The 24,453-nt window shown below is 39.9% G+C and overlaps 1 protein-coding gene across 1 annotated transcript in view; it reads right to left on the minus strand.

Annotated features, from left to right (window-relative positions):
- LOC124596507 (E3 ubiquitin-protein ligase CHIP) overlaps positions 1-24,453 on the minus strand; it is a 119,190-nt gene that overhangs the window by 59,802 nt on the left and 34,935 nt on the right. The window contains exon 3 of the mRNA XM_047135669.1: positions 24,249-24,376. Within this exon, the coding sequence (XP_046991625.1) occupies positions 24,249-24,376 (128 nt within the window). The remainder of the gene's footprint in view (positions 1-24,248; positions 24,377-24,453) is intronic.

Genomic DNA, 24,453 nt, shown 5'->3' on the forward strand with positions numbered 1-24,453 from the left:
GGGATTTGTGGTAAGCCACTAGTCTCGGTGGTCAGTTTTGTCAGAGTTCAGCAGTAGGAAGCATTTTGTTTCACTATTGGCATGTGCTAAAGTAGGTTGCAATTGCGAGAACTTAAAACTTTCAAATGAGTTAAGGCTTTGGAGTGAGCTGAAATATTACTTTTTGCAGTGTCGCAATGTGTTGCAGTGAACTAAAGACCGTTCAAAAATTTTCTCCTGAACTATTATTACCACGCAGAATCTAAATAGATACTGTAAGCGTAGACTTCGACGTCAGCTGTCACGTCACTAAAATTCTTTAGTGGATTTGACTGCATTGTCAATACATTAAATTCTTCTACGTTTCAGCCACTGCTGCAAGTGGCCTTCCTCTGGATGTTCTGCTTACTGCTGAATGAGAAAACTTTAATCTTACACAGTAGTGGTAGAAGCTGTTTTCATAATACGACAGTGTACTGGGGATGAGGAGGAGGGGTGTTACAGACGTCCTTTACTCGCATCTGCTTTATTTCTTGTTATCAGCGGAAATAAGACGTGGAGACATTTGAAGGAACAGCTCTTCATTCTGCCCCATTATGCCCAGAACGCTTATTCCAGTATGCCGATGATACCGTATCTGGCCACGTGAAAAACAACAGCTACAGAATTTCCATCAACACCTCAACCAACAGCACAGTAAAATCCAGTTTACCATAGATATAGAAAAGAAGGGTCACTGCCTTTTCTCACATGAAAGTTTACCAAAACCCTGATGGTAAACTTGCCCGCAGAGTATATAGAAAATCCACCAACATCGGGAAGTACCTACATCCCTTCTCCCACCATAAGTCTAGGCAGAAGAAATCCACCCTGCTCACATTAACAACGAGGGCCCACAGGATCAGCGATAAAGAACACCTGAATGCAGAACTGAAAAATCTCAGGTCCACCTTTGGACCCTATGGTTAAGGGATGAAGATGATGAAGGCAACACGGAAGAGCAAAGGAACCCATGTTTTCTATTTAAGAGGTTTAATCTCCTGTATTGTAGCCGGAAGTGTACATTCATTCGGTTTGCAGCATAGTAGTTGCTAATTTCTTTTGTTTTCAAGAAATCCGTTCATTTAGTAAGGCATCCGTTCATTTAGTAAGCCAGCCAGGCCCTCCCTCAGCTGTTGCCTCGTCACATCTCCACAGCAGCCAGTTACGTAGCTAGCTTTTCCTGTGTTTTCCTAGTACTATACTTCTTAAATCTCATGCATATTTTTCTATTCACAAGGTTTCATCTCGTGTTCCTAAAGGTGAGTGTAAATTCAGGCAGCCCATAACACAGGTTCCATTTCTTTTGAACAGCCAATCATACAGTTCATGGAGGTATCAAGTGTCCCTTGGTGACACGTCAGGAGTATAGCGAGTTGCACATCTAGGTTTTTGTCTGTTTTTATAGTTTATTTGTTCAGTTAAATTTACTAGGATGGGCAGGATGTGTTCCTGCCGTACAAGGATGCTGGAAGAGCAGGCCACAGTTCGTGAATTGTTGAACGCACTTTTGGCTATGATCAGCTGAGTTCAGGCTGCAGCCTAGGAGTGAGTTTGTTTTGTTTTATGGTGCAAAAACAACTAGGGTAATATGCACCAATGCCAAAACTGTGAAATACAAAGACAAAGAGAGGAGTTAAAAACAACTATACGTCACTGCCAATCGACGGAAGATAAGCCAGCTAAAAACAGGTACGTGGAGAAAGGTCTATAAAGTACACCCTAGAGAAACGGAGGTCCAGAACTAATATTGCTATGACAGATAAAAAAACATGGTTGGCAACCCATGCATCGTTCGCTAAAACAGCCGATAACTCAGATGGCAAACCCAAACAGGAATGTAAACAGTTTTCTTCTTTAAAAAAGAGGAATTCAGTCAAGAAACGACAGACAGTTAAAAGTTGGGTGCAATGTGCACGAAGTGATGGGGAAGCACCACTTAACATATGGAGATGGCTAAAAGGGCGTGCCCAATATGCAACCTAGTTAAAATGATCACCTTGTGGCAGGAGGGCCAAGAGGAGGTTGTCCAAGCTGCTGTGAGAGGCTTAATGACCTGGAGCTTATCCCCACGAAGGGAGGAACAGTGGTGATGCCAAAGCAACACAACCTCCTGACAGACGACAACACACAGATCGACAGAGTGAATATAAGAACAAGTAGGCTGAGGTACGAGGACTGTAGCCTTGGCAGCAGCCTCATTTCCCATCAGATTGGCATGACCACGAACCCACACAAACATCACAGCGGCTCCATCAAGAGTGAGTAAGTAACACTTTTCCTGGACGCGTTGCATTAATGGATGGACGGTGTACAGTGCACAGAGAATTTGAAGGGCACTGATAGAGTCTGAGCAGATGATACAATTGAAAAGCCTGTGTCGCCAAATGCACTCCATGGCCTGATACAGGGCGAAGAGGTCTGCTGTAAATACTGAGCAGTGTGTCAGAAGCCAATACTGAAAAATGTTGACGCCAATGACGAAAGCACACCCGACAATGCAGTCAGTCCTAGAGCCATCAATTTACACAAAGGTACTATTACGAAGTTCCGTGTGAAGGTCGGGAAACTGATGGCGATAAAGAGAGGCTGGAGTAGTGTCCTTAGGATAGGAATGAGGCCAAAGTGAACACGGGCCACTGCACGAAGCCAAGGTTAGAGCTGGGTTCACACCCACCGGGAAAGTTGCAGGGAGCGAGAAGTTAATCTGCTAGAGCAAGAGCTGAAAGCGAACTCCAGGAGGTACGATAGAAGAGGGATGCACCCCATACTGGCGATCAAAGGAGTCATCGAAGAAAGAGACACGGGACGGGTGGCCACACGTGGCACACTAACAGCACGCGTATCGGCTGAGGAGAAAGTCACGGCAGTAGAACAGCGGTGGTTCGGCAGCTTCTGCATGCAGACTTTCAACCGGGCTAGTGTAAAAGGCGCCAGTGGCAAAACGGGTGCCACAATGGGGGACAGTACTGAGACGGTGTAAGAGGGATGCACAAACAAAGCACCCCCAGTCTAGTTTTGAACAGACAAGGTATCATTACAAATGTATAAGGGTGTACGATCTGAATCCCAGGAAGTACCATTATGGACACACAGGACATTGAGGGACTGCATACAGCAGGCTGCCAAGTAAAACACGGGGGACGACAAAGAAAGTTGCCTGTCGAGCAGGAGCCCCAGGAATTTTGTAGGTTCAACAAACGGAAGAGCAACAGGCCCGAGATGTAAATATAGAGGGAGAAACCAACAGCGCTGCCAGAAATTCGTACAAATGGTTTTGTCAGTGAAAAAATGAAAGCCAGTGTCAATGCTCCATGAGTAAAGATGATCTATACTCACTGAAGACCTCGCTCAATGAGACAGGTTCGTGCAGAACTGCAATAGATGCAAAATTGTCAACAAAAAGGGAGCCCGAGATGATCGGGCAGGGGACAGGCCATTATAAGATTAATGGCGAGAGCAAAGATGACAACGCTCAAGATGGAACCATGAGGCACACAGTTTTCCTGGCTAAAGGTATCTTGAAAACTTGGTCTTTTAAAATTTCCTCAAGGAAATGGGGCTGGAGCTCACGGTAGCCACATGTGTACAGTGTATAGGGGATACCAGTCCTCCAGCAGGTGTTGCAGGCTTTCGGGTCATTCCATATCAAATCACCCAATAAAAAATAAATTTTACACCCACCTCCTTAGATTTTCATGAAATTTGGCTCAAATGGTTCTAATACCATCCTGACAACAACTGCAAAATTTTTTTGCTGTATCTCTTATAGTTTTTTTTTATAAATTTTTAAAGTTTTTGTTTTGCGTTTTCCGAACCTTTGGAAATGGTAAATTTAATTTGTATTCAAAACTTTAAAATTGCTTATCTTAAAAACTCTTTTAGATAACATCATGAATTTTTGCAGCAAGTTTATTTATTATACATATTTGAAGATAAAAATGATACTATTAAAATATATTAATATTTTCTATGAAAAAAAATATATATATGTTTTTTTTTTTTTTTTTTTTTTTTTTTTTTTTTTTTTACGGATGTTTTGTTTTATAAGAATTGCAATATCTAGAGTCTCAGACCTGATAGAATGCTCAAATTTGTTTTAATTTACTCTTAAACATATAGGCTACTTGATAAAACAAAAATAATGATGGCTTTTTAACATGTTTATTAATTATAGTAGATTACATTAGAATTATGTACAAAGATAGTGTTCTTACAACACTTATGTATAACCCAACTGATTGCTTGAAACATTGAATTTTTTGAGTAATTTTGTCTTTTTAATAAACATTAATGCTGATTCAAACTGTTTTTCCACTTCATCCAAGAGCTTTCAGGTCTTTTGATACAGTCTTTTTTGAAGTAATACATTCTTCCAGTGCCGCTTGATTGAGGTGCGTCTACTACACAGACTATGTGCTCCAAAGGCACTATGCAAGAATCTTCTCTTTCAGGCCAATAAAATGATGCAGCTGGTCCTGAAGGATGTAGAAATAGAATTTCTGCATCTTCTTTATCATTGAATATTGTTTTTACCTGTCCAAAGTACCAGTTACCATCATGATTTGCATGGTTCAACACGAATCCAATCAGAAGAAGAATGGAAGGAAAAGACTAAGGAGGGTCTTACACTATCTGTAGTCCTTCTTATTTCAAGGTTGTTTGTTGGAAGTGGTTTGAAGTTATGAAAACTTCTTGTTCCAGGTATGGTTCGGGTTGCTGAAAAAACGTTTTTCTAGTTTTAACCGTAGCAAATTAGCTTCTTTTTTGTCAATAAAGTGAAAATGAATGTTTTCAATATTTTTTTCACAAAACTTGTACACATCGACTGCTGTCATTATTTGTTCTTCATCTGAAAGCTGTAGACTGGCATTCCTTAAAATTCTTTTAATAGTTCCTACTAGGCCATCACAAATTAACTTCCCATGACTTGTTGCAAAAAAAGAGTGTTGGGCCTTCAAATTAAAGTCTCTCAAGTGTTCAGTCAAATTTTTAAAACTGTTTCTATTTTTGTACTGCCCAGCACAACCATCTGTAAAGTAGTGAACTGAGTCAGTGTCAGTATGATGTAATGACAGCCACTTTGTAATTTCTTTTTGTACAAAGTTAACAAAACCAGTGTCATGTTCTTGGTCATCACTACTAAAACAGTGGTTGGAAACAAAAACATTGTTTTCTTCATTTCCTAGGAAAACTCCAACTGGGTGTAGAGTAGAACCACCTCTATTCCAGTGGTAACTTTGGATCTCATTTGTATAACAAAGGAATAATTTTCACTGAAATCCATCACAATAATTGCTGTTTTGGGTGGTGGGTCTTCTTTCAATCTTTTAAAGGCTGCTGATTGGGATTTTGCTATAAACGAGTGCGAGGTGAGCTTTTCCAATGCCCTAACCAATAAAGAAATGTAGTCTTCAACACTGATAGACTGTTTGATCATTTCTGCCCTGTCTGTGTTAACCCAATGACTGATTACAATTTCTTCTTCTAAATCATAATCTTCGCTTAGTTTTTCAATTAAGTACTCAGTTAGTGCAGCATTTGCAGGACAGCTGTCGCAATGATGTAGCATGCAGTTTTGGTTTTCCGTGTTGCACACAAGCATCTTAATTAGGTCTTTATAAGATTCTTCAATTTTCACAGCATCCAATAATAGTTTAACATTCTGGTGGATACTGCATACACATACAGTGTGTGTGCCTGCAGCACCAGCAAGGATACACCATTTAGGTCTTAAGAAACAAAATTTTGAAAATCCTACTTCTACCTTGGGATTATCCCATTTGAAAGAATAATAGAGTTCTCTCAAGTTACACAAAATGAGTCTTTTTTGCATGTACACATTTTTTTGAACACTTACTTTGTCTTTTGTTCCAGGTAGCACTCTGGAACTTTCATCCTTTTCATGAAAATCTGTTACAAGTCTTACTGTATTTTCAGAAAGTGTTTTACCTTTTTTTTGGACCAGGAGTTTCCAAAATACCCTTTTCAGATTTTAACTTTCTAGCTTGTCGCACCATGTACTCACTTACATTAAATTCTTTCATCACTTTATTTCGACTCCAAGAATCTGGAGCCAAGGTCAGAATCTGGATTTTTCTAGACCTCCAACAGATGACATCTTCTCTTTCATAAGAGAAATCATTACATCAAAATCCTTTGCTTTCTCAACCACACTTGTATCTTCTTCGTCATCATCAGAACTTGGTGCATCATATTTTAATGCTTTTGAAACCGCCTTTTTTGCAGTCTTTTCAATACTACTAACCTTCCTTTTAAAATAAGACCCTTTACTTTGTTCTGACAAGCCATGAAGCTTTATCGGTGTTAAACCTAAATTATCAAGAGCAATGTTTGTTTGTACAAGGGATTCATTTCTGGATTCCCATGATTCTAATTCAACCATGACTTCATCATCTGTTTCACTTTCATTGACTTCAACTCTTAATTTTTCCTCACAAAAGTTACGGCATGTTGAGCAAAGCTTTTGTCCAGGTTTTATGCTACTATTTTTTGTCAGTAATTGTTTAGAAAGATCCAAGCCTACACTTCTCAACGACTTTTGATGGGCTTTTTGTGTTGTTTTTTTTTTAGTGGGTCTACACATGTTGTTTGATACTTTTCAAAAACGTTTAAAAAGTAGTAGCTGTGGTGTGAACATATATTCTTAAATTCACACAGATTAATTCCAGATCGTAAGTGGATCGAATTTTTTTCTTCCTCACTCAATCCAGGTACAGGTTGTAACTTTTTTGAAGGTGTGTAGGTTGTTTGGAAACAGTCAGATTTTTTAAATAACCCTACGCTACGGGTCTGAATATCTGACATACTGATTTCACTTTTGGTCTGATTACTGTTCTGGTTACTTTTATAGGATATTGGAAAAGAATCTCTGTAAACTAAGTAACAATACTTACTGAAAGTTCGAATAAACTTAATAAAATACTATCCAAGCACTATTTAACACTGTAATAATTTTTTACTTCAAAACACAGGAATAACAAAACAAAATCCAAGCATACATTGTTACTCCAAGAAGACAAAAACATATTTTTGGTGTCAAAGTCACTTGGTAGTTTTTATTTTTAAAATATAATTAATATTATTTAAAAAATTAGATAACTATTGAACAGGTTAAAAAGCCAACATAATTTTTCTTTGATCTAATAGCCTATACAATTAAGAGTATTTTAAAACAAATTTGAGCTTTCTATCAGGTCTGAGACTCTAGATATTGCAGTTTTTGTAAAACTAAACAAAACAAAAAACCAAGAACTACTTGTAATTTTTTTTCATTTGGAAGATTTTAATATATCTTTATGGTAATTTTTTTAACATTTAGATACAATACACAAACTTATTCCAAAATTTCATACTGATATCTTGAGTATTCTTTAACATACAAATTTTTTTAGTTGTGAGGACACGTTTAAGTTACGATTTCCGACTGCTGAAACAACGCCAAATCTAAAAACTTTAAAAATTTATAAAAAAAAACTATAAGAGATAGAGCAAAAAAATTTTACAAGTGCTTTCAGGATGATAAAAGAAGTAATTGTACCAAGTTTCATCAAAATCTGACATGGTTGGTGTCAAGGCTTGGGTGACTTGACATGGAATGACCCTTTCTCCAAATCAAAAAACATGGCCACAATCTGGTATTTCTGCAGAAAACCATTCATGACATGGGTTGACAAGGTAACAAGATGGTCAACTGCAGAACGGAGCACCTGAAATCAAAATCCACACTGTGTAGTGGTCAGGAAATTGTGAGACTTGAGCTACCATATCAGCTGGGCATGAATCATACATTCCATCACCTTGCAAAACCAGCTGGTGAGAAAAATGGAGCGATAACTAGAAGGAAGGTGTTTGTCCTTACCACGCATAGGTATGGGTACGACAGTGGCTTCACGCCAGCATCTGAGAAACATGCCCTCTGCCCAGACACAACTGTACGTGTGAAGGAGAAGGTGCTTGCCCGTAAAAAAGAGGTTCTGCAACTTCTGAATGTGAAAATTTTACAGCCCCCGGGGTGGAGGATTGGGAAAAAATGAGAGCATGGTCTACCTTCCTCATAGTAAATGTGACATTGTAGCACTCATGATTCTGAGAAAAGAAGAGTATTGCCCAAACCTCTTCCACTCATTTCCAATGGAGGAAGGCAGGGTGATAGCGAGCAGCAGCTCAAAATCTCCACAAAATGGCAGCCCAACGTGTTGGAGATAGCAATAGGGTCCATTATAACACCGTCTGCTACTGCCAGGCCCGAAACTCTGGAACGGACCGTGGTCCCAGACAGCCATCAGAGGCTGGACCACACAACAAAAGAGGGAGTGGAACTGTTAAAAGAACTAGCATATGAAATCCAGCTAGCTTTTCTTTGCATCCAGAAGAACACGACAAAACTGTACACACAACTGTTTATAACGAATGAACTTTGTCATTGTAGGATGATGGTTAAAAATGGAGAGAGCATGTCTCCGCGCATGAATGGCATCATGGCATGCCTAAGTCCACCAAGGGACCTGGACACAGCAAGGTAAAGAGGAAATGTGAGGAACGGAAGATTCTGCAGTGGTGGGGAGAACACTTGTAAGATATGCTACCTGGTCACCACAACTGGGTAAATGTTAGGTGTCGAAGATCACCAGGGAGGAGTAAAGCCTCCAGTCAGCCTTAGAAAGCTGCCTAGGTGTGGACGTATGTAGAGTACGAGTCAGCAAACTGATAGCACACGGGAAATGGTCGCTTGAGTATGTGTCAGAGAGAAGAGACCACTCGGGTCAATGGGCAAGCTGGGCAGTGCAGAAGGATAGTTCCAAATGAGAATAGGTGTGGGTGGAATCTGAAAGGAACGTGGACGCTCCCATGTTAAGGCACATATGGTTAAGTCGATTACGATCAGCAAAGAGGGCACCTCTCTAACAGCTTCTGGGAGAACTCCAAAGAGGATGGTGCACATTAAAGTCACTGAGCAGCAGAAATGGGTGAGGTAGCTGCCCAATACGTTGGAGGAAGTCTGACAGAATTATGGAGGGATGCAAACGGTACAAAGGGAAAAGCTCAAGGGAGGAAGGAAGAGGTGAACTGCAACAGCTTGAAGACGGGTAGTCAGGGGATGGGTTGACAATGAACATCATCCCGTATGAGCAGCATGGCTCCCCCATGAGATGGAATGCCGACCTCGAGGCGAATGCCAAAATGGACTGGGAAGAAGCGCGAAAGCTCAAAGCGGATGTGAGGGCACAATTTTATTTCCTGAAGTAAGACTACAAGTGGGCGTTGCAATTCCAAAACAGGGTGTATATGCGGACAAGGAAAAAAATTCCCAGATTTCCTGGTTAAAAATACATTTTCTCCCGGGTGAAAACATACTTTTTCCCTGTTAACTGACAGTATATTTTCTCTCGGAACTGTATAACTTACAGTCCTTTGAATGGTTATGGTTTTATACACGGGCGTAGAATTTCCTGGCACTTTAGAAAATGAAACACAGGTAAAAAAACACTTTTAGGAAAGATCTTGGATGTGTAGCAACTTGTAGGCTGCACATTTTTGTATTACGAAAGTATAAATTCAAATTCCATCAAACACTGCATGTTACTTTCCGAAGCATTGAAATCGAGTTGCTATGCACTTTTGTAAGCCAGTCATAGTTCATGTCATGTGATCTCGCCAGCCGATGACAGCGGGTATTCAGGGCTTAGGACACGTGATGTAGTCAGCCAATAGCAACATCACTGTTCAGTAGCGCGAACACACAAACAGAAAAAGTTAATGGTTTACCTTATACATAGTGTTGCTACACAAAAAGTAAAGTTTTCACATATAACATTGGTCTATAAGATTAATACAGTGGAAGAGAGGCTAAGCTTTCACATATAATGTTGGTATTTTATGCGCGTACTACAATTTAAGATACATCACACAAATGTGCTGCTAAAATTTTTAATAACGACATAAATGTCTGATCTTCTGGGCTCGAAATTCATCTAAATGGCTCGCCACCAAAGAGTTTATTTTTAAATGAGAGTCAAACTGTCTGTGATTTAAGAAATTCATCGTACATTCTCGCACGTAGTTCAACTTGTGTAAAAGGAAATTTACTTCGATAGTAACGTTTTTCAAACCACCATTCGAAATATTTTCCTGCAACCTGTTAGAAATAGGTTTGTTTTTGCAGTTGCCAGAGAGCGCCAGATGACAGGCGTAACCGCACGTGTGCAGCTACGATGTTGTAGGGAGCCCTTGTGTTCATACGTGTAAAATATTAAAAGATCTTACATTATGTCATTAAAGAAACAAAACATAACATCAGAGGATACTCCACGAGCATTGGAATTTCGTTACCCATACTAAAATGCGCACATTCGTTTGTCCAGATTCCTAGTGAAGTAGGCCATGACCTGATATTAAGCTTTTCAATGTGGTTTTCAGAATGTAAATTTTCTTGGAGTAGCAGTACTGTGTTACCTCATGTTTGGTTCTTTTTTTTGGCACAATGCCATACGTGCTAGAAGTTGAAAATGTGCACTTGAAATGCAGCAAACAGTGTGTGAAATTAAACACTTTGTTTCAAATATATTGTTTGCCCCAGCAGAAAATATTAATAAAAAAAAATTTCTTTAGCAAACCGACAAAAAGAACTTCATAGTTCTGCAAGGCAATTAATGCTTGACTGTCAGAAAGGTGGAAATAAAATAAAATCTGAAACTAATAACACATTTTAGCCTTCTGTAATTATGTAATTAGAGGTCTGCTTGTGTCTGTATGTGTGGATGGATATGTGCGTGTGTGCGAGTGTATACCTGTCCTTTTTTCCCCCTAAGGTAAGTCTTTCCGCTCCCGGGATTGGAATGACTCCTTACCCTCTCCCTTAAAACCCACTTCCTTTCGTCTTCCCCTCTCCTTCCCTCTTTCCTGATGAGGCAACAGTTTGTTGCGAAAGCTTGAATTTTGTGTGTATGTTTGTGTTTGTTTGTGTGTCTGTCGACCTGCCAGCGCTTTTGTTCGGTAAGTCACCTCATCTTTGTTTTTTTATATATATGCCTTGGTGCACAGCCAGCATATCTTGGCACAGTGTTACACCGTCCGGGTTATCTGGATACTTCCCACCAACACCAACCTATCCGAACTCCGGAGATGGGAACTTGCCCTTCAGTATATCCTCTCTTCTCGTTATCCGCCAGGCCTCAATCGCCGCTAATTTCAAGTTGCCGCCACTCATACCTCACCTGTCTTTCAACAACTTCTTTGCCTCTACACTTCTGCCTCGACTGACATCTCTGCCCAAACTGTTTGTCTTTAAATATGTCTGCTTGTGTCTGTATGTGTGGATGGATATGTGCGTGTGTGCGAGTGTATACCTGTCCTTTTTTCCCCCAAAGGTAAGTCTTTCCGCTCCCGGGATTGGAATGACTCCTTACCCTCTCCCTTAAAACCCACTTCCTTTCGTCTTCCCCTCTCCTTCCCTCTTTCCTGATGAGGCAACAGTGTGTTGCGAAAGCTTGAATTTTGTGTGTATGTTTGTGTTTGTTTGTGTGTCTATCAACCTGCCAGCGCTTTCGTTCGGTAAGTCACCTCATCTTTGTTTTTTTTTATATATATATATATATATATATACACACACACACAGCACATATACAGACACAAGCAGACAATATATATATATTGTCTGCTTGTGTCTGTATATGTGTGGATGGATGTATTTGTGTGTGTGCGAGTGTATACCTGTCCTTTTTTCCCCTAAGGTAAGTCTTTCCGCTCCCGGGATTGGAATGACGCCTCACCCTCTCCCTTAAAAGCCACATCCTTTCGTCTTTCCCTCTCCTTCCCTCTTTCCTGATGAAGCAACCATGGGTTGCAAAAGCTAGAATTTTGTGTGTATGTTTGTCTTTGTTATTGTTTCTATCAACGTACCAATGCTTTCGTTTGGTAAGTTACAGAATCTTATGTGATTTACCAAACGAAAGCGCTGGCAGGTCGATAGACACACAAACAAACACAAACATACACACAAAATTCTAGCTTTCGCAATCTCCCATTTCATCTTTTGGAGCCAACGGTTGTGTCTATCAACGTTGGTTGCGAAAGCTAGAATGTTGTGTGTATGTTTGTGTGTCTATCGACCTGCCAGCGCTTTCGTTTGGAAAGAACATCATCGCTTTTGATATACAATCGAGGACACACAGCTTCACTTTTCAACAAAGTTCTTTTATCTTCTTTTCGGATAGAGGTAGATGACTTAATCAAATTATTTGTTTTCTTAAGTACACTGGCTGTAGGATCCCTCGCAAAAGAAACTTGCGGATATGTACACCTGAACATTTGGACGCTGAAGTGAAACATCTGAAGCAGGCTTTTGAAAAAAACGGCTACCCAAGAAAAGAGATAAATAGAATTTTGCATCCAAGGAACAGAAGACCAAAAGATAAGAATGAACCACAACGACAGAGAAATACAGTAGTTCTCCCTTTTATTAAAAAAGTAACAGATCGGATCGGTAAGATTTTACGAAAACATGACATAAAACCGGTCTTTAAACCAACAAAGAAAATAAGTCAAGTACTACGATCTGTGAAGGATAAACGCCCTCCCCTGTTGACATGTGGTGTGTATAAAATTCCATGTACCTGTGGTAAAGTTTATATTGGTACTACAAAAAGAAGCGTAAACACGCAACTGAAAGAGCATAAAAGTCTTTGTCGACTTGGAAAAATAGAAAAATCAACTGTAGCGGAACATGCTCTTCAACCAGGCAACCACCAAGTGAAGTTTTCGGATACCGAAGTTTTATCTACTACGTTAAATTACTATCCACGGCTATATAGAGAAGCTATTGAAATTTATAAACATCACGATAATTTTAATAGGAAAGAGGAGGCTATGAAACTTAGCGATACATGGACAGTGGCTCTACAAAATTGCTAACAATTTTTATCTTTGACAAGGTGGTAATCGATAGTCAACCTTATCTTTGCTACGGATTATCACTGCTCATCACGTGTTACCTGAACCACGCCCTCTTTCTCACAATATATAAGTCGCTCTCAGACACCCAACCAGTCAGTCGGCAAGACTCAGCAGAGCAGCGCCTCTGAGGAAGTCCAGCGCAGCCCTGGACGAAACGTAAGGAGCAGAAAAGTGCTTGGACCACGACCTCACATCCCGGAAAGTATATCAACAGCCATGTCACCCGGTCGTGAAAGCCTTCATCCTACAGTCACATCATCTTTGTGTGGTTTTTTTTTTTTTTTTTTTTTTTTTTCCCAGAAAATTTACACTCTTTATTCCTTATCAGCTAACAACTTGCTACTTTGTGTGACATAACATTAAATATGTTGTTGTTGTGGTCTTCAGTCCTGAGACTGGTTTGATGCAGCTCTCCATGCTACTCTATCCTGTGCAAGTGTCTTCATCTCCCAGTACTTACTGCAACCTACATCCTTCTCAATCCGCTTAGTGTATTCATCTCTTGGTCTCCCTATACGATTTTTACCCCCCACACTGCCCTCCAATACTAAATTTGTGATCCCATGATGCCTCAGACCATGTCCTACCAACTGGTCGCTTCTTTTTGTCAAGTTGTGCCACAAACCCCTCTTCTCCCCTATTCTATTTAATACCTCCTCATTAGTTACGTGATCCACCCATCTAATCTTCAGCATTCTTCTGTTGCACCACATTTCAAAAGCTTCTATTCTCTTCCTGTCCAAACTATTTATCGTCCATGTTTCACTCCCATACATGGCTACACTCCATACAAATACTTTCAGAAATGACTTCCTGACACTTAAATCTATACTCGATGTTAACAAATTCCTCTTCTTCACAAACACTTTCCTTGCCATTGCCAGTCTACATTTTATATCCTCTCTACTTCGACCATCATCAGTTATTTTGCTCCCCAAATAGCAAAACTCATTTACTACTTTAAGCGTCTCATTTCCTAATCTAATTCCCTCAGCATCACCCGACTTAATTCGACTACATTCCATGATCCTCGTTTTGCTTTTGTTGATATTCATCTTACATCCTCCTTTCAAGACACTGTCCATTCCGTTCAACTGCTCTTCCAAGTCCTTTGCTGTCTCTGACAGAATTACAACCTCAAAGTTTTTATTTCTTTTCCATGGATTTTAATACCTATTCCGAATTTCTTTTGTTTCCTTTACTGCTTGCTCAATATACAGATTGAACAACATCGGGGAGAGGCTACAACCCTGTCTCACTCCTTTCCCAACCACTGCTTCCCTTTCATGCCCTTCAACTCTTATAAATGCCATCTGGTTTCTGTACAAATTGTAAATAGCCTTTCGCTCCCTGTATTTTATCCCTGCCACCGTTAGAATTTGAAAGAGAGTATTCCAGTCAACATTGCCACAAGCTTTCTCTAAGTCTACAAATGCTAGAAACATAGGTTTGCCTTTCCTTAATATTTCTTCAAAGATAAGTCGTAGGGTCAGTATTGCCTCACGTGTTCCAACATTTCTACGGAATCCAAACTGATCTTCCCCGAGGTCGACTTCTACCAGTTTTTCCATTCATCTACAAAGAATTTGCATTAGTATTTTGCAGCTGTGACTTATTAAACTGATAGTTCGGTAATTTTCACATCTGTCAACACCTGCTTTCTTTGGGATTGGAATTATTATGTTCTTCTTGAAGTCTGAAGGCATTTCGCCTGTCTCATACATCTTGCTCACCAGATGGTAGAGTTTTGTCATGACTGGCTCTCCCAAGGCCGTCAGTAGTTCTAATGGAATGTTGTCTACTCCTGGGGCCTTGTTTCGACTCAGGTCTTTCAGCACTCTGTCAAACTCTTCACGCAGTATCGTATCTCCCATTTCATCTTCATCTACATCCTCTTCCATTTCCATAATACTGTCCTCAAGTACATCGCCCTTGTATAGACCGTCTATATACACCTTCCGCCTTTCTACTTTGCTTAGAACTGGGTCTTCATCTGAGCTCTTGACATTCATGCAAGATTAAATATAGATTACATAAAACCAGTGAAGACACGAGACAAGCAAGAGAATACACATTTCTTCAATTCTTAGCTCCTAGAATTTTTTTCTCTGATCTTGCTAAAGCTTTACATGGCATGCTTTCCTTTCTGCGAAAGAATCTATTACCTCATCAAAGTAAAATCGAAATGTCATCGTTTAATACTGGAAAAGCTGTTAATACAAATAGGACCCAAGACTGGTGTGATTTCCTGATCTGATTACACCTATTTTGTCACTGTCTGCTAGCTAAAACAAAATAGGCCTTTCTAATACTGCGACAATTGTAACACACCAAATAAACGGGACTGTTTTGGCACAAACGGTCATTTTTATAATGACAGAATATAATTCACAAAGTACCAATATCAAATGTTTGTTAGGTCTACTAAAAGCAAAAAGCTTTACGTTAGGAAATAGTTTCACACTTCATTCATACGCTCCAGTTTCTCAGGCATGATATCGAAAAGTAGTACGAAATTTTTATACAAAATGGGAATCTTCATATTCTTCCATAATTTGTGTGATGTCCCCGTTTCTTCTCCTTCCTCATTCTAACAAACAGTCTTGTTACCACTAAGTCCGTAACTATTCCTGCTAACGTCAAAGCTTATTCGCCGGTTAAGTTCACTAACTCTGCCAGAATCACTGGGACCACGCGATTATGCCTCCGTTACGCGTTATTACGTGTTCGTACAATGCGTTTTCCGCCCTACTTCCAGAATACAATTTAAAGCGGCTGTTAGCCGTGGACTGTACAATTGACCCTTACTAGTATTGTGATCTGGCCAAAAATTTTGTGTCAAAATTTCATTTTCTTGGATACACCGAGAAGGTAATACGTAATCTTTCTTACCTGTTATTCGTTTATTTCCACTCCGGTAGTCTGAATCAATGGATTTTGCTAGTAATTATAACGACACTCATCATTCGCAAACCCAGTGAACTACACAATCAGACAACGGTTGGCATTCATCCGTTCGGCCTTACTCCGCTCAGCTCGTATAGCCCCTTTTGTCTGTAGAAAAGTTTGCACACATTCACAAATCAACTTACAATCCATTCAGAAATCAACTTAGAATGTGTTCAAAAATTTTCAAAAACCGTTTCAAAGTCATATGAAAATTCGATAGAATAACGTGCGCTAGATGCTAGGCGCTTTGTGAAACGAGGTTGTTTCCCTCAAGAATATGGATTTGCCCCCACCCTCCCTCCTCCCAGATCTGGGCCTGCTGCGCATGTATGAATCTGGCAGCTTGGGTGCTCCAGTAAAATTTTTCCTGGTAGCATCTAGCTGCTTGCAGCGTCTGCTTACACATTTCTGTAGCCAGAATCGGGAGAAGGTACTACTCAACTGTGCATGCGCATGATCCCGCTCGTGACTGCTAAAACGAATCTAATGTAAACAGTTGTGACGTCACGCTCATCGGAGGCAATTTGTTGTTACGAAGCATTGCATATTCTTCCTAAAGCCTTTGACATGTTTTGGTGTTGGCAGACGCTTGTATGAGCACTGTGTTTTGTTGCTGTATATGGTACATTTCCTTTTGCAGTTTAAGTTTTATTTTCCTTTTTTTCTCTCGTTCATGTTTTATTGCGGCAGTATTATTCTGCAGTAGCGGGACGCAGTAGTACCCTTTGTTAGAGTATCGGTTCTTACAAGTTAAAATTAGAAAAATTTAACTCAAAACAAAAGCAATGAAAAATTCCCGGAATTCTAAAAAACTCCCGGGTTTTTCCCGGTTTTCTCCCGGATGAAAAAATTCTCGGGTTTTTCCCGGATCTCCCAGTTGTCCCGGGTCGTATGCACCCTGACATATAACTGTTTGTACAGAGGAGAACATGCTCGCCATCGGAAGATAGGATCCACAACATCTGGAGCATCATGGAGCAGGTTCATGATGATGAAAGGGCACATTCTATCTCCATCACAGTAAACACAGCACTGTAGCATTTGTGAGATAGGTAGGCGGAATAGTAAAGAGCAGAACTTAAGATCTCTGCAGAGTGCCTGTCCGAGGAGTTCGAGATAGCGACACAACACACTATTCCCGTGTTTGCAATGGTCAGATGGGACATTGTAAGAGGGATCTTTCAGTCAGTAACGTGACAAAGATTATACCAAAAAGCAGAAGGAGTTAAATATTTAAAAGAATCAACAAAAAAGAACCAAGATGCCTTTTTGCTATCTTTATAAGTTTGACATCTAGTCACACGAATTTGTTTACAAGGCTCACAGTTATCCTCTTTGGAAATGGGTTGAAAGACACGGCACCTCTTCGCACAAAACTGTGTCTGGGATTCGTCATGGAACATTCACTGACAGTGAGAGTGGTTTTTGTAAGATACTCTATCTGATTGTCACTGCTGTGAAATTGTTTGTCCAAAGTCACCAATAAGGAGCAGTGCCTACAGTCAGCTTTAGAAAGTTGCCAAGTCTATCGTGTTGACACAAAGTTTAAAAACATGTTCCTGTTTGTAACATTGTTTATGACTGAGACAACATGTTTGCAACTTAAGTGTTCACTGTTCACATCCATGTCTATACTAGTCCAAACATTTAGGTTTCTGTATTCGTATCATACTAAACAGTGAAGCTGGTCACAAACATTTCACGATATGTTTTCACATTGTGTACTGCACTACATCCAGCAGAGGATGAATTATATGTTGTGCTGCATTATTAATAGTTAATAATATAAGCTTACTAATGCAAAGCCATAGTCACTGGTATGTCACATTCTGATTTTAAAAATCTAACAAATTTTATGGCGGAGCAATTCCTATGAATCAGAAAATCCGTGTTAGTCTTTGGCTTTCGGCAATAAAAGATTCCTTTCAAAGCTTTGAAAGTTTATTCAGTATTTCAAAGCCAGGTACATTTTTCAGTCACGGCATAGCATCGACAGTGCTGTAACTGAAAGACAGTGATAGAGACAAGTTTATATGAAAGGTTGCCAGTCCACATCCTGCTTTCTGCATACATTATATATAAAAACAAAGATAATGAGACTTACCAAACAAAAGCGCTGGCAGGTCGATAGACACGCAAACAAACACAAACATACAACACACAAAATTCTAGCTTTCGCAACCAACGGTTGCTTCATCAGGAAAGAGGGAAGGAGAGGGAAAGACGAAAGGATGTGGGTTTTAAGGCAGAGGGTCAGGAGTCATTCCAATCCCGGGAGCGGAAGGACTTACCTTAGGGGGAAAAAAGGACAGGTATACACTCGCATACACACACATATCCATCCGCACATACACAGACACAAGCAGACATTTGTAAAGGCAAAGAGTATGGGCAGAGATGTCAGTCGAGGTGGAAGCAAAGAGGCAAAGATGTTGTTGAAAGACAGGTGAGGTAGGTGTACACGATCAAAAGGCAGAGCCACGTGTGAAAGCACCCACGTGATTTACCAAGTGACCTGCCTACACTGTGAAGCTTTCTAAGTGGGAATGACCAGCAACAAACTGTCCATTCGCATGAGTGGACACAGGCAGACAGTGTTTGTTGGTAATGAGGATCACGCTGTGGCTAAACATGCCTTGGTGCACGGCCAGCACATCTTGGCACAGTGTTACACCATCTGGGTTATCTGGATACTTCCCACTGACACCAACCTGTCAGAACTCCGGAGATGGGAACTTGCCCTTCAGTATATCCTCTCTTCTCGTTATCCGCCAGGCCTCAACCTCCGCTAATTTCAAGTTGCCGCCATTCATACCTCACCTGTCTTTCAATAACATCTTTGCCTCTTTGCTTCCGCCTCGACTGACATCTCTGCCCATACTCTTTGCCTTTACAAATGTCTGCTTGTGTCTGTGTATGTGCGGATGGGTATGTGTGTGTATGCGAGTGTATACCTGTCCTTTTTTCCACCTAAGGTAAGTCTTTCCGCTCCCGGGATTGGAATGAGTCCTTACCCTCTCCCTTAAAACCCACATCCTTTCGTCTTTCCCTCTCCTTCCCTCTTTCCTGACGAAGCAACCGTTGGTTGCGAAAGCTTGAATTTTGTGTGTATGTTTGTGTTTGTTTGTGTGTCTATCGACCTGCCAGCACTTTTGTTTGGTAAGTCTCATTATCTTTGTTTTTCGATATATTTTTCCGACGTGGAATGTTTCCCTCTATTTTATATATATATATATAAAAACAAAAATGAGGTGACTTACCGAACAAAAGCGCTGGCAGGTCGATAGACACACAAATAAACACAAACATACACACAAAATTCAAGCTTTCGCAACAAACTGTTGCCTCATCAGGAAAGAGGGAAGGAGAGGGGAAGACGAAAGGAAGTGGGTTTTAAGGGAGAGGGTAAGGAGTCATTCCAATCCCGGGAGCGGAAAGACTTACCTTAGGGGGAAAAAAGGACAGGTATACACTCGCTCACACGCACATATCCATCCACACATACAGACACAAGCAGACATATTTAAATATGTCTGCTTGTGTCTGTATGTGTGGATGGATATGTGCGTGTGTGCGAGTGTATACCTGTCCTTTTTTCCCCCTAAGGTAAGTCTTTCCGCTCCCGGGATTGGAATGACTCCTTACCCTCTCCCTTAAAACCCACTTCCTTTCGTCTTCCCCTCTCCTTCCCTCTTTCCTGATGAGGCAACAGTTTGTTGCGAAAGCTTGAATTTTGTGTGTATGTTTGTGTTTGTTTGTGTGTCTATCGACCTGCCAGCGCTTTTGTTCGGTAAGTCACCTCATCTTTGTTTTTTATATATAATTTTTCCCACGTGGAATGTTTCCTTCCATTATATATATATATATATATATATATATATATATATACACACACACACACACACACGAGTGCTCTCCATTCAGGAGTGAGCTTGTCTGACAGATGATGTAAAAGCATTTAAGCAGTAATATTGCAGTAAATAAATGATTTTTTGACTTTGTCTCTAAGAGAGACTGTACCCTTTAGCCTTTTATGGTCTTCACTGATACTGAAGTTTCCATTTGCGTGTGCTACAGACAGAATGCCGAAGCTAGTATTTGGACATGGATTTCAATAGAGCTTACCTAGCAATTTTACACATATCCATTTTCGTAAACAAACTTTTTGTGCCCCAGTTATAGTTAACAACTACTGCTGGAGAGTGATGAGAAGTATTTTACACTGTCATTGCACCTCATTTCTGAGCATTCCTCAAGCACGACGAAAACAATGAGAAACACATTCTGTTACAAAATACTTCTCTATTCTTAAATTAAATGATATTCCTGTAAGTGGCTGGTATATTGTACAGTATGAAGCAATGCTCACTCGATTGTGCAGGTAACGGTTGTTGTTGTTGTTGTGGTCTTCAGTCCTGAGACTGGTTTGATGCAGTTCTCCATGCTACTCTATCCTGTGCAAGCTTCTTCATCTCCCAGTACCTACTGCAACCTACATCCTTCTGAATCTGCTTAGTGTACTCATCTCTTGGTCTCCCTCTACGATTTTTACCCTCCACGCTGCCCTCCAATGCTAAATTTGTGATCCCATGATGCCTCAAAACATGTCCTACCAACCGATCCCTTCTTCTAGTCAAGTTGTGCCACAAACTTCTCTTCTCACCAATCCTATTCGATACCTCCTCATTAGTTACCTGATCTACCCACCTTATCTTCAGCATTCTTCTGTAGCACCACATTTCGAAAGCTTCTATTCTCTTCTTGTCCAAACTAGTTATCGTCCACGTTTCACTTCCATACATGGCTACACTCCATACAAATACTTTCAGAAACGACTTCCTGACACTTAAATCTATACTCGATGTTAACAAATTTCTCTTTTTCAGAAACGATTTCCTTGCCATTGCCAGTCTACATTTTATATCCTCTCTACTTCGACCATCATCAGTTATTTTACTCCCTAAATAGCAAAACTCCTTTACTACTTTAAGTGTCTCATTTCCTAATCTAATTCCCTCAGCATCACCCGATTTAATTTGACTACATTCCATTATCCTTGTTTTGCTTTTGTTGATGTTCATCTTATATCCTCCTTTCAAGACACTGTTCATTCCGTTCAACTGCTCTTCCAAGTCCTTTGCTGTCTCTGACAGAATTACAATGTCATCGGCGAACCTCAAAGTTTTTACTTCTTCTCCATGAATTTTAATACCTACTCCAAATTTTTGTTTTGTTTGCTTCACTGCTTGCTCAATATAAAGATTGAATAACATCGGGGAGAGGCTACAACCCTGTCTCACTCCCTTCCCAACCACTGCTTCCCTTTCATGCCCCTCGACTCTTATAACTGCCATCTGGTTTCTGTACAAACTGTAAATAGCCTTTCGCTTCCTGTATTTTACCCCTGCCACCTTCAGAATTTGAAAGAGAGTATTAACATTGTCAAAAGCTTTCTCTAAGTGTACAAACGCTAGAAACGTAGGTTTGCCTTTTCTTAATCTTTCTTCTAAGATAAGTCGTAAGGTTAGTATTGCCTCACGTGTTCCAACATTTCTACGGAATCCAAACTGATCTTCCCCAAGGTCCGCTTCTACCAGTTTTTCCATTCGTCTGTAAAGAATTCGCATTAGGATTTTGCAGCTGTGACCTATTAAACTGATAGTTCGGTAACGGTTGGCACAGATAAAATTTTGAAATAGTTTGTAGGAAAAAGGCAATTAAACTTGCCACCGACAGTGACTATCAATATTGCCACACAGTTAGCTGCAAATACAAGCTGTGCCACACAGATTTTTTTATTGTGAAATGAAAAACAGTTAATCTTCCAATCTGAAAATAACTATGCTGACACTGTAGTACAGGGTTAAGTCTCACCATAAGCCAGTGTAGACATTTCTTTGTATCTTCAATTGTAATCCAGAAATCAAAATGTAAGTTCTGAATAATAACTATAGTAATCTCTCAGTCCAATTCGACACACCTACAATATTTATCGTGAGCGATACAATGTCTCAATATTTCATTTGTTTGCAAGAGAATTGATAATGAATGAAAGACTGGCAGCAGCAAGCATAATATGCATTGGGCACAAATGATCACTACTACAGAGACAATAAAAATTCTTGTGAATAGGAAAATCTTATCTCGTAATACAACACGATATGCTGTACTGCGTAATGTGTGAGGACGCCTCTGTGTCACATCTCCCGAACTCCAGACGGAAGAGTCAATTAGTGATTGGGAAGATACCAACAGCTCAGGCAATTACACCTCCCTGAGCCTGGACTTTATCGGTGGTACGCACCAGCCCTACCTGCCAACCTACACGCTGGGAGCTACACGTTACTCACCCACCGTGCATGAAACCTGTGAGCTGTCCCTCGGGAACCCGCAGTAGTCAAGAAGAGAGGCAAAAAAGAAGACCTCGATTGCCAAAATGGAGGAAAAACTTCAGAAGTCCGAACAAGAAAAGAAAGAAAAGACATTCTCGCACAAAGAGAGTCAAAAGAGTCTGTTGCAACATCAGAAATGAATAAGCTGTAACTAGCAGAGAAGATGAGGATAGAAGAGAGGACCTGGCATGAGGAAGGGTAAACAACAACAGCAGTACCAGCTGGGGACCCAGTGAGTACCAACCACTAGCTCACCCCATGTGAGGTCTCTGGTGGACCAAACGTAGCATTAGGTGCTGTAGCCACAAACATTGTGGATCCGTGTTCTTACAAAGAGACAGCTGCTAAGTTCAGCCACACATTCTCTATAGCCACCTCCTGCCATAGAAAAATTAGATTCTTCTTTACCAAAGATCCTCTCGAGCTACTCCCATATTGTGGAATGATCGACGAAATGATGTTTTCATTCTGTGATACACTGACCAATCAACTTATCACTGGAAAAAGAAAAAATTGAAAAAGAACTAGATCTTCTCTGAATCCTGACTACAAATACCAAGTTAACCTAAAAGCTTAGAGGACACATTATGCAAAAAGAAAACCAATCAAAAACACGTCAATCTCGTAGATAAAATAACTTTAATCAGAGACACAAAAGAATAACAACCAAAAACAGTTTTTAATGTTTGAAGGATACAAAATTATACACTAGCAACAGAAATACTAACAATCTGTACGATTATTGAGACATAAAAACAATTATATAATATCACAATGAAGATGGAGTACGTGAGCTGTTATATTTGTATCTGCTCATAGATAAGTCCCCGAGGTTTTTAAAATGATGAATTATTGGATTTTATTCCACCACACAATTAATTATACTCAACTGATAAGCCAAAAAGTGACCATTCACGAACTTCACGTAAATAAAAATGCTGCTGTTTTAATAGGAATGCCCATTACATACCACTATTCTAGGACTGTTGATATTTTTTAAAAATATCGCGAACCCGATATGTCGGTATTTAAAGAAATATCTTTATCGGCCATCAGTATACCGAAAAAAGTATCGATATATCACCGGCAAAGGTACTGAAGTACTGATTTATAAAAATATCAGCTTCACACTGTAAATATACTGCCCATTTTCGTGCTGTATATTTAAAAATTGATTTATTATTATATATTCTGTACATCAACAAGCTAGCAACCTGCTTGTCCGCCTTAGAGCAAGTACTGAAAGGAAAACGAGGCATGCTCACACTCTGTGATAAGCACTTTGCTAACAATGACAACTGCATGTAAGTGGCACATTAAAAGGTGTCCAATGGCTCCATCACTCGGTTTTGTCACATATCGGAACTGTCTGGAACACTTTATGTGACTTCCCAGTTTTTTTTAATTTTTCCCTAGCAGTTGTAGTGTCAAAATTGCGTGATGATGTTAAACATTATGGTTTCTGTTAGTAACATGGAGCGGCGATTACGTCAGCATTCCCTCTCACACGTCTCCACCCAACACAATAATCAATCATGTCATTTAGATATTTGTTCATAATTTACAGCAATTGTTTCTGAAGAATGTCAATGTGAGGAAATAGCACACTACTTGCGTTAAAAAATTGCATCTGGTATGTTATTTCTTCACATCGGAAACCTTGTTATTCCATTCACACCATCAGCCTCCCAGTGCAATCTGACTACTCCTTTGCGCCACCGATGCTTGCTTCACACAGTCAAAGGGAAAGACTGGATTTGTGAATGTAGTAAGGCTCCTTCGTGCATTGAGAGTAAAACTATGTTCTACTACAATTTTAAATATTTACCGAAAATTGTTTATATCAACATCCGTATACTATGCAACTGATAATACTTCAACAAAATTGAAATATCAAATCTGTGGTAAGCTTACCTGTAGTTCTATCTCTTGTGCAATTCGTTTTTCTTCTTGTACATTCCACCTCTTTTTCCGGGCTGCCCTTAGCTGACTTGCAATGTCATCACCAAAATTTAATTTCTGTTCCTTAGCTAGATCATTTGCTGAAAGAGAGGATTACCAAATATCAAATAGAAGTTGAAGATGTAGTGGAGCGTATAATTAAAAACTAACACAACTG

The sequence above is a fragment of the Schistocerca americana genome, chromosome 2 (genome assembly GCF_021461395.2).
Source record: "Schistocerca americana isolate TAMUIC-IGC-003095 chromosome 2, iqSchAmer2.1, whole genome shotgun sequence".
NCBI classification, from domain to species: Eukaryota; Metazoa; Arthropoda; class Insecta; order Orthoptera; family Acrididae; genus Schistocerca; species Schistocerca americana.